Source organism: Micropterus dolomieu, linkage group LG03 (assembly GCF_021292245.1).
Source record: "Micropterus dolomieu isolate WLL.071019.BEF.003 ecotype Adirondacks linkage group LG03, ASM2129224v1, whole genome shotgun sequence".
Taxonomy (NCBI): domain Eukaryota; kingdom Metazoa; phylum Chordata; class Actinopteri; order Centrarchiformes; family Centrarchidae; genus Micropterus; species Micropterus dolomieu.
In genome coordinates, this window is record NC_060152.1 from 30,591,046 (window position 1) to 30,602,550 (window position 11,505).

Genomic DNA, 11,505 nt, shown 5'->3' on the forward strand with positions numbered 1-11,505 from the left:
TGAAGATGGGTCGAGGATGGGTGTTTCAGCACGACAACGACCCTAAGCACACCGCCAAAGCAACAAAAGAGTGGCTGAAGAAGAAGCACATCAAGGTTCTGGAGTGGCCTAGCCAGTCTCCAGACCTGAATCCAATTGAAAATCTTTGGAGGGAGCTTAAAATTCGAGTTGCCAGGCGACAACCTCGGAACCTGAATGATTTGGAGGCTGTCTGCAGGGAGGAGTGGGCCAACATCCCTGCCGAAATGTGCACAAACCTTGTCACCAACTATAAAAACCGTTTGACATCTGTGCTGGCCAATAATGGCTTTTCTACAAAATATTAACATGCTGTTTGGTAGGGGGTCAAATACTTGTTTTTCCTCATCAGATGGTCATCAATTTTAATAAATTCATATGATGTGATTTTCTGGAATTTTCTTTGGGATTCTGTCTTTCACTGTTAGAATGTACATATGATTTAAAATTATAGATCGTTGCATTCTTTGTAAGTGGGCAAACCTGCAAAATCAGCAAGGGGTCAAATACTTTTTTCCCCCACTGTACATCACAGTGGAATACACAGTTCACTGCATTGAACATCAGTTTGTTTTATATGCATACATTTGCCATATTGTGATGTATATCAGAAAAATATTAAATGTTGTGATACTGATTTTAACCATGTTGCCTGGTGATGCTAGCTGTCATAACGTTCCTGTACTGACTGTATTCTTCGATCTGTTCTCCTTTTCCTACTTCCTACCTTGTGTTGCCTCCTTCCCTCCCTCTCTTCCAACTCTTCCCTCTGTCTTTCTCTCAGGTACTATACGCTCCCCAGGCCAGGGATCGCTTCACCGCTCCCTCTTTCATGCAGCGCGACCGCTTCAGCCGCTTCCAGCCCACCTACCCGTACCTGCAGCACCAGATCGACCTGCCGCCCACCATCTCGCTGTCGGACGGCGAGGAGCCCCCGCCCTACCAAGGGCCCTGCACCCTGCAGCTCCGCGACCCCGAGCAGCAGATGGAGCTCAACCGCGAGTCGGTGAGGGCGCCGCCCAACCGGACCATCTACGACAGTGACTTGATCGACATGGGAGGAGGCGGGAGCTTGGGAGGGGTGGGGGTAGGAGGGGGAGGAATGGGCGGAGGCGGTCCTAGGCCGCCCAGCAGTAACTCGGGCATCAGTGCGGCCAACTCCAGCAGCCACGGGCGCATGGAGGGCCCCCCGCCAGCGTACAGCGAGGTGATGGGCCACTACCCCGGCTCAGCGTTCTTTCTACACCAGCACAGCAATAACCAGAGGGTGGGGGGGCCGGGGAGCAGGACGATCCAGCAGCAGAGCCAATCAGAAAGCACAATAGTACCTGCCAAGGCCAAGGACGGCCAACCAGAGGACCTGGTGTGAAGAATTGGGTGTGGGGTGGGGGGCGCAATTAGGGCCACCCACCCCAGACTGAAAACTAGCTCTTCTCTTCACCCCTGATCCACCTGTAAGCAGTCTCTCTATGGTCTCTCTATCGCTCTCTCTCTGTCTCACATGTCCTCTCTCCACACTCCCATGCACAAATAAATATCAACACTAGCTACAACTAAACAAGGAAAGAGAGGAACCAAGAGCTGATTTCATTTCACTTTCTTTCCAATGTTAGTAATTCAGACAGCTAGCACCGTGGGGCAGGATGTGTGCACTGCGTGGAGAGTTTTTTTTCCCCTCTACATGAGAAAGAAACATACTGCTAGCACAGATTGAAACGATTTGCTTTTTTGTCCCCTCGGGTGACGGCTCTGTCCCCGGGAACTGAGGATGACGTTGTTTTCTTTTTTGTTTCTTTTTCGGACCGGGATCTGTGCACAAAGCGAGAACTGAGAATCAAGGACTTACAGAGAACACAACAAAACAGACTCACAAACCCAAATCTTAGTGCCAAGGTTCAAGAGGAAGCAAAGCAACTGGGGGGGGGGATGACTCGTTCTAACATTCAAAACACAAAAAAGAAAAGTTATCTAAAAGTTGCACTATCTTTTTGTTGTAAAAGAGAAGAGGGAAATTATGCTATGTGATGATGATAATGATGATGATGTGTTTGTTTTTCTCTCTTTTTTTTCGTCCTTTTCATGAATGGGACTGACTGACTGATCTTTGGCTCCAAAGTTGTTCAAACCTTTGGGAGCAGAAAAAACAAACAAACAAGTATTATAAGCTTATGTCCTTCCTATTTTGAAAACCGCAAGAAATACTCGTACCCAGCCTACAACATCTCTGTCTGCTTACACCACAGGCACAGTGAGACTTAGTAAGAGAATAACCTTGTACTGCTCACGTCTGTGTACACTTCAGCCGAGTGGGGAAGAAATCTGTCTCGTGACCAGCCGCTGGGTATACCAAACATTTCTTGCTTCCTCGAGTAGTTTGTTAAAAGATTTTGGAGATGGGTTTCCCAAACCAGAGTAGTTCCTAAACTCTTAAAAAGATGACAGCTGCTTGGCAAGATCCAACATGCACCATATTAACATTCTGGGAAATCTGGCCAGCTGTTTGGATATCAAGTTAACAAAGATACATAATAACAAAAAAACATATCTAACTGTCCATCCAGCAGCCTGGTCACAGCAGATTCTTCACTTTTCAACTCTGACCCGACCTCTGAGCACCTGACACTTCCTCTTTCCTGTTTCCTGCGTCCCCCCCCCCCCCCCCCCCCCCACCACACACACACACACACACACACCCTCTCCTCTCCTCTCCCCCGTTCATCTCGACATGCACAGTGCATTCTGCCAACAGCCACACTGAACACGAAACCCCGCCGCCATGACAACGAAAACAAAAACAAAAAAAAAGAAGGCTCGGCTCTCCGTCTTCACGTCTCTAAAGCCACAAAAAAAACCCAACAACAACAAAACAAACCCAAGATGACACAAAGTGAAGATTCCTGTCTGCATCCGCCAGCACAGCGATCAGGTTCTAAACGAAAACTGTCTGTGGTCGAAGTCAAAGGGCTATGGGAGGGTCCTTTTTGTAAAAGAAAACCTTTTTGAAAATCGAGCCTTTTTCTCTGCTCATCGTTGCCTTCTCCTCTGCTCCTGTGCTTTCTCTGTCTCGCTATCTTGTTTGTGTTCAACGCCAGTGCCCCCTCCACCCCACCCTCCCTGCTTTTTAACAGTGTCTCTGGTTAACACTGTTCCATCATCCCTCCTTCCATCCATGTGCAGAAAAAGTGTGTTCAAATGATGCAGAGTCCGCCAAGCCCTTTAAAGTGGAGACTGGAGTGGAGTCCTTGTTTGGCAGTGTGCGAGTGCAGTCCTCTCCTCCCTGTGTGTGCGTGTCTGTGTGTGTGTGTGTGTTTGTTGGTTAGACCTTTTAACAACACAGAAAAGCACTTAATGCTCCTGCAGGAACATTGTGTGTGTGTGTGTGTGTGTGTGTGTGTGTGTGTGTGCACGCGCGCGTCTGAGTGATTTATTAGCCGACTGCTTTGTCTGAGTTTAGAGATTCAAGGACATAATACTTATTTGGCACTGTCCATATTAACACATCATTAATTAAGCTTTCATTAAAGCCAGAGATGCATGGTGGTTATTCTTGTGGTGCAGAAGCGACCTCACTGTAAAGCTCAAAGAAAGCGCATGCCACAGTCCACCCATCAGGTTACAGCTGCACGAGTAACGTCAGCAATCCAGTAGATTCACACACTGTGTCCCAGTTTCATACTGTTCATACTAAAAAAAGTCTAAAAACTCAGTTTGTACACTAAAAAAGCTTGTGAGTGGAGTGAAGATGGACACTATTGTCCCTCAATGCAGTGCACAAAAGAAAATGGAGCTGCTCACTGCTGCAAAATATTAAAACAAATAGTGGACGGTGGTAAGACAGCTCGAGGAACATCTGAGAAAATAAAATGGAAAGTACTAAATCTCTGGAAAAGAATGTTGAGGAGATTATGAGGATAAGGTTGGTGTTCTCCCATATTTTTATTATTGTCAACAAATCACATGATCAAAATCCTACAGTGTGTTCCTTTGTCCGTCAGTACTTCCAGACTTCCTTACCATCTGTGGCTCTCAGGCCAAAGCCCGCTGGTTTAGTCTTTTTGTGGGATTTGCTGACAATAAGAAAAAGACAGAATATCACCAGACTTACCTTTCATCTGGCAGTGGCACAGTTTGATTGACACAGGATTACTTCCTGTTAGGACAGCACAGAAAAAAGTAAGAAAAATACATTGATTCTTCTTACAGTTTACTGTAACAATCATATAGTATATATTACGAAATAGGGACACAGCTGCCTTTTATGCTCTAACTGAATAATTAGATTCATGATTTCTACGGACTTAAGTCCTTCTTTGAAATATTCTGCTGGCGCAAGTTACAGCCCGACGTTGCCTAAAGCAGCATTAATGAGTATTTAAAAGTATCATGTCATGCTAATGCAGCAGAGAGGTCCTCTGCTGCGCTACATTCCAGTTGAAACCTCAAACTGGGAGTCTGGAAATGTTCCTGTAGGTGAGAAAAAAGTGAACAGTCCCCTGCGTGTGCACTTAGAGCTCACATCTGACTTTACATAATTCAGATGTCATGATGGTGGGGCAAAAAAAGGTTTTGGGTCAGTTTGAACGAACACCTTCAGATTCCGTTAGCATCCGTGTGTTTGAATGTGTGCACGTGTCCCAGTTGTGTGTTTCCGGTCAGTGTGTCCATCTGGATCTACAGTTGTGTATGTGTGCGTGTTACTACATCGCTGCTGCTATTGCTGTTGCTGCTGCTACTATTGTTGCTACTGCTGCTTCTCATGCCCCACCCCCACCCCACCCCCTTCAGTCGTCTTTCCTTCTGTCCATCCCGCCCCTTCAACTCATCCAAAACTAGAAGGAAAGAAATCTGACCCTGTGCAGTCAAAAGCACAAGTACTGAGACAAAATAAATATGGTCTTGTGTCCTTTTAAGACTCATAATTTCACATTTTCTTTTTGTTACACAGAAATTGGGATGAGTGAGTTATGAGAAGATTGTCCTAACACTTTTGCCTTTGACTGTACGGACCTGCTTCAAACCTACGTTTCTTTCCTCTTTTTCTTCCTTCTTTCTGTTGTTTTTCTCGCCTTGTTCTGTCTGCGCAGTCATAGCTTGTAAATTGAGGATATAAAGATGAATTTTATGTTTTCTACAAGGAGGTTCGCATGTTACTATTATGTGAGTAAATAAGGTGCCTAATGTTCATGTTTGAGCAGACCACACCTCAGTCAAACTGCTGCTTGGAATCCTCACAGGTGCTTTACCTCAGGCTTGGCCTCTTGTCTGGCAGAACGGAACAGAAATATGTGAGAAAAGGTTAGCTAGGTTTGCCAAAAAATTATCTCTGATGATCTCCAGTTTAAATAGAGACTGAGTCTGATCCTGCAGTGAAGTAGACAAAAACCACATTTAATACAAGGTCTACAATTACACTATAAATTCGGTGACTACAGGACCAGCAGTGTGCCTGTTTCTGTGTGAGCGAAACACAGGCTGCCTCTCCAAACTGCAGCTCAACCTTGACCATTTTTAGCTCTGTGCTCCGGTTACGATCAGTGCACAGGTGGTGTTTGCAAGCGGGCTCGCCAGCCTGCTCACTTCCATTATGCCAGACAGGAGGGTCACTCACCGGGCGAAGCAACTGAAGCTATTTCAACCAGAAATTTGACCAGCGTGTGGAGCAGACATAGGAACCCACTTGCACTCAAAAAGCTCCCACCTTCGTTGTGCCTCACTTCCAACGGTGCTTTTTTCAGTAGTCTGTCTTTCTTTATGTTTGTTTGTAAGGTGCTGTATATAACTTGAATATATTATGCACATATCCTACCCAATGGGTAGAAACCACAAAAAATGTTGTGAATAATGTAATATAATGTATAGACAATATAAGAATTTTAAGAAGGCATCATCAAATTTGTAAATGCCTACAGTTAAAAACATGCTTTGTCTTTTTTTTATGAGAAAACATGGTTTGCAAAGTATGCTTAGAATATGGTTGCAACTCAAATACAAATTACTACTTATAATATTTTGCTATAAATAATAGTCTGTTATGATAAGGATGAGATAACCTCTGGATTAAGTTGTTGAGAAAGGATATTATTCACTTGTTTATTGGATCATCTGAAAACAAGCTTTCACAGTGCTTGCCATCATTTGGGTACTGGCTGGTGGGTTTATTTTCACCACAATCGTCTAACAAATGTATAGTTCTATAACACACATCTTTTAAGAAAAACAGAGATCACACACATCAGTTGGTGTTTATGCCACGACTTCAGCCGGGCCCCCGGGTGAATTTCAAACTTCTTTGTAAATTGTTGAAGAAAAAGCTGAGGCTGTCTAGCGTCACATGACCACTGCACTCGAGAGCAGTCAGCACTTCCAAATACGGAAGAATATGTGTCTGTACTCATAGATCTTAACAATATTTTTCTTCTTTTCAGCTGTAATGTTGTATATCTGCCAAAGTATAAATCTGTGGAGCACACTCAGCACTGCTGTAGATCCGGCTGGATATTAGGCTCTGGTTAAGGCATTTCAGCTCCGTTACAGGGGGATCACAGACTTTTGATCATGTTAATGTTGAACAGAAAAAGTGTAAAACATTGAAGGAAAAATGGTCATTCCCTTTTTGGTCAAGATTGGAAAGTTGCAACAGTGTGAAGCGAGTGAAAGATGCCGTTAAAACTGTCATTTAACTTTTCTCTCTTTATTATTGTCTTTTTTATTTTATTTTATTTTCTACATTACAATGTTATATGTGGCACAGTATATTGAAACAAAAGTCATGTTTAATCTGCAGTCATTTATTTACAGTATGTACTGAAAATAACTCCACTGTACAATAACCGCAGAGCATGTTCATTCTTATCTATAGACGATGTACATAGCAACGCGCCATTTTCTCTTCAAAGCACCAAATAAGTGGCAGTTGTGTAGTTTTAATTTGGAAACGTCTCTATTGTAACTTCTTCTTAATAGACCTTTTTTTCGTTTCCTGCACTAGCTTGAAGAACTAACTTGGGCTCAGACTGATTTCTATTTGATTTCTCCCCCTGCAGCGCGCTCCCTCTTTCCACTTATCAGAAGTCTGTACTCAACTGCTGACAACAAGTAGCTGTTTTTATCGTTCCAGATTTTAATAATAATGATAATAATAACAATGATAACGTCTCAACAGTTTGGTATTCTCTCTGTCTTGACAGTTACCATAGGACTGCTTCCATCATGGGTTTTGTAACATCGGTTTGCTTTATTTACAAAATGAATCCTTCTCGTTCCCTCCTCCCCCCTCTGTGCTGAAATCTAGATATATATATGACTGTAGTCAGTAACCGTACAGTATATATATATCCAAACGCAGAGGTAAAATTGTTGTGTATTTTTGCCTCTTTTTATTTAAGCAATTGTGATGTAATAGGTTTTAGGCCTAAGGTCTGTTATTGCAATACTTTTACAGAAAAGAAAAAAAATCAAAAAATGTTGCTCTAAGTGCTGTTGTAGTCAAAGATTTTATGCTTGTACTTATGCTGTAGTCAAACTGCAGCGTAATGAATAAAACTTTAAAAGTGATTACTCTGGCGTTCTCCCTGTATTTTTTCCCCTTAGTGTTATATATATAATGAGGTTTTGTAATGTGATCACTGGAGTCGATGCGAGCAGCGGTGCCACTCAGCTCTTTATCTGTCCTTACTGATGCAGCCAAATAACATGTGAGCGGGATTAAAGGCAGATCAGCAACTTCTCAGACTTGTTAGCCTGGTTTCTGTGTTGCTAGGTGATAACAGGTTGAGGCCGACGCACAAACCACAATCTGAATGGTTTCATCGGCTGCTGTGACGCTATTTGGGCAAGGTCATAATAAATACAAGAAAGTGCAACAATTTAATAGAGAAGTGAGAAGAAACATTTTAAGATGTACCAAGACCAAGACTGGACTGTTCTCCTGTCCTACAACTGTTCCATACCAAAGAGTAGTAAAACCCACATTTCTATACCCAGATATTCAACTAATGAGTAGTGTCACAGGATGAATAGTAAAAATAAAAAAGTAAAGACGGAAATGTTTCATCTGTAATTGGAAAACAGCCATGTTAATAATAATCTATTATTTTATATATTATTTATATTAATAAACTTAATTCCCTGTTGACATATTTCTTAAGTGCTGTAGAAAGTACCAACCACTCGATAATATATATATTTATTTAATCTAAAAACTATAAGAAAGAAAAAAAAAAAATACTGACAAACCCTGCATCCACCCCGCAGACAAACAGCAACTAATTAACAGCTGGAGAGAAGAGAAAGGTGTTAAGATTTCAGGCCATCAGGTAGTTTGTTCCAGAGAACGGGAAGTTCCCAGAACCTGGTCTGAGTTACAGCATAGTTTTATTTGGCCTTTACATAAGTCTACTGCTGATGATATAAATATCCACGTGATCTATCAGGCCAGTCCATGTAATAGACTTGTAGGAGCAGCCATCAGAGGCAGTCATCAAATTACAGGCACATTAAAGTAGTACTCCAGCGTTACAGTATTGCAATCCCAAAACAAGGCAGCAGAGCTGGCTGACTTTGCGATGCATGTTAGAGATGTTAACGACTTGTGTGCGAGTCATCAGACAACACAGCTGCCCATGTGAGGGTTAAAATGACAGTATAATGGTGTGCATTAAATGTGGGTTTAATTATTTAAACAATGGACTGCAAGGAGGCATCCGTGTTTGTTTGCCTATGCGGACGCTTCAGTATTGTTAGTAAGTTAGATATATCAGAGCTTCTGGAACAAGTCATCATAATAACCTGGGTGTTGACGTAAATGCTATTTACACATTATAAAGTGGTAATGGTGATATGACGTGATTGCAGCATTGGTCCCCATTATGTACAGTGAGAGGCCGTTTAGAGTGAAAACGTTGAAAAACACACACACACGCACATTGAAACACGCACTGACAATGTGCGCACACACACTGAAATCATTGAAATACAGTTGTCAGTATGTGTGCGCACATTGTCAGTGCGTGTATGACAGTTTTCAGTGTTTTTACCCTAAATGGCCTCTCATAGTTCACCCTCATCACAGGTTATTTTCTCACATTTTTAGAAACTGGAGTGCGCCTCTAATCAATCAGATGGCTGCTGCAGAAGAAAAATGGGAACTGACCATTTCTGATGTGTGTTCCTGAAGCAGCTGCGTCTCTGCCACAGTGCTGGAGTACTGGCCCGCATGTATAAAAGATAGCTCTGCAAAAATACGTCAGTTCTTCCCTTCTTCTTTGTGTTGGCGGGTACAGTGAGCTGAATCTTTCCCATTGTTAGTGCAGAGCAGTAAAGGTCAGCTCCAGGTCACATTAAAAAATCTCCCCCTTTCCCGCCGTCGATGTTTTTGTTAAAGAGTCGTTGGCAAAGATTCTCTTGAGCCAGGAGCAAATGACTCACTCAGCCCTGTAAAGTAATGAAATGCATAAAACATAAGTTTCTGTATATTTCAGCAGCAAGACGGGTTTATTTATAGACAGACCCCATCTGGCAACTTGTCATAACATTCGCAGGAGTGAAACAAAGCCAATGTTCAAAGCACTTAGCCTCACTTACAAGTGCAGAGGGAGGGTGGGCCCCAGGGCCCCGCCTCCCGTCCTTTCTGTGAACCTCCTGCCACAAAATGCTGCAAGGAGCACCACCGTCCCCGATACTGTTCACATTTCATCCTGACTCACTTTCTTCAGACTACACACACACACACACACATATCTTGAGAGCGGGCAGACTGGTGAAGGCCACGCAGAGGAAATCAGGCATACATCAGCTGCAGTTTGTTCAGAGACGAGACACGAAGCAGCTTCAGTCTGAACCTCTCCCAGGCTTTTAGCATCAGACAGGAAACAGGAGGAGGAAACTGCTTTCTAGTACTAAATATTTCACTTCCATATTTTATCAGGAAGCAGTGCACAAATGTTAACTCTTGTTTGGAAACTGGTTTGAGGGAAATACTAACACGGTGGGCTTTAACTAAGGCAATACTGCTTCATTTGAAATCAGTGTTATGGCGTTCTAGAGACAGTTAGTAAGTTACTTAAAAGAAGTGTAAGTGATTCTAAGGAGTAAGGATTGTTGATATTTGAACAAACAAATATACCCCTCCCTTCAGAAGCTCCGCCCCCAGGTTTTCTCCAGTGTTAAAACGCCTTCCCCTTGCCTGGTCATTTAACTTTCTTCTCTGTTCATACTCTGTTGAGTTTTCCTCTTTGGCTGTTTCTCGGCCAGCTGTCTTTCACAGTGCCTGGAGTCCAGCACATTCGAATGTGCCGTTGTATAGAACTCTCTCTCCCACTGCCCCCTGCACGAGCCACCTGTTACTGGTTGGCTGGAACAGTGTTGTTGGGAAGGTCCACACCGCTTTATTTGCTTTCCATTTACAGAGTCAGGGCTGTTTAGGAAAACCAGATTTGATATTCAGAGCACACACAAAACGGAGATCTATCAAACTGTGAGGAAAAATTTGCTGAATTTAACAAAAAGTGTGTTGGATCCCTTACTATCCCTTTAACAGACTGAGAGACAGTGTTTTATATATAGTCCCTGCTTTACTAGGTGAAAAACCTCAAACCTGCTGAGGCCAGGATATTTTAAGCACACTCATACCTACTGTTAACATCAGATCAGTTTACTTTTCATACACAGTGCTACTCAACCTGTATAACAGTTGAATAATGTCCTTTATGGCTCTGGAGGAGCTTTGGCAAGTCTAATAAAATAAGCCTGATGAAGTCTTCAGGGGTATTCCTGTTTTAGCTTGGATTAACACATTTAAAACAGAAATCCTGTGATCGCCATAGATACTACAGACCAATGAAAATACGTTCCTTATCCAAACGTAAAAGGTTCTGTACTCTCTCTGTCTACACTTAAAAGCAGTGAAAAGAAGAACTGAAAGTTTAACACATCATCTCCTCGACCTGCTACTGTTTGATTGGAAGTACAAGCTGGAACCTCGTGTACCACCTACAAGTCATGTCCTAAAGCTACGCAACAAGCAGCATGCAGGCAGGCACAGAGAAATGGAACACAACCTATGAAGGCGGTTTTGAGTTGCATTATGGGAAGTGTTCCTCCAGGGGTGTTTACCGATACAGTTGACTAGAAGTCAGGATATCTCAGCCTCTGATTAGTTTTTAAAATCTGCCTCATATGATTCAGGGGACTTTGTGTCCAAATTATTCTGAACAATCAGTAGAATTTCGATTTCGATCGATTTGAACTGCTTTGCATTGCAGAAATGGTCCTTATGGAAACAGTTGACAGTTTGTACTGGGATTTAGCAGCAATGATGGGACTGTGTTTCTGGAATGACATCTTACTTCTGACCTTTGAAAATGTAATTTTTCGATGCACTGAGCATCACATGATGATGCCTCAATTGTATTGACCCATAAGGGGGAAAAAAGGGGAAAGCATTCTGGGGCCCAGCTGGCAGAGGGGGGGGGGGGGGGGGGGGGGGAG

At 42.9% G+C, this 11,505-nt stretch overlaps 1 protein-coding gene across 1 annotated transcript in view; it reads left to right on the forward strand.

Annotated features, from left to right (window-relative positions):
• Window positions 1–7,572, forward strand: part of LOC123967682 (low-density lipoprotein receptor class A domain-containing protein 4-like) — a 232,369-nt gene extending 224,797 nt beyond the window's left edge. The window contains exon 6 of the mRNA XM_046043853.1: window positions 803–7,572. Within this exon, the coding sequence (XP_045899809.1) occupies window positions 803–1,387 (585 nt within the window). The 3' untranslated portion in view covers window positions 1,388–7,572. The remainder of the gene's footprint in view (window positions 1–802) is intronic.
• The last annotated feature ends 3,933 nt before the right edge of the window (window positions 7,573–11,505 follow it).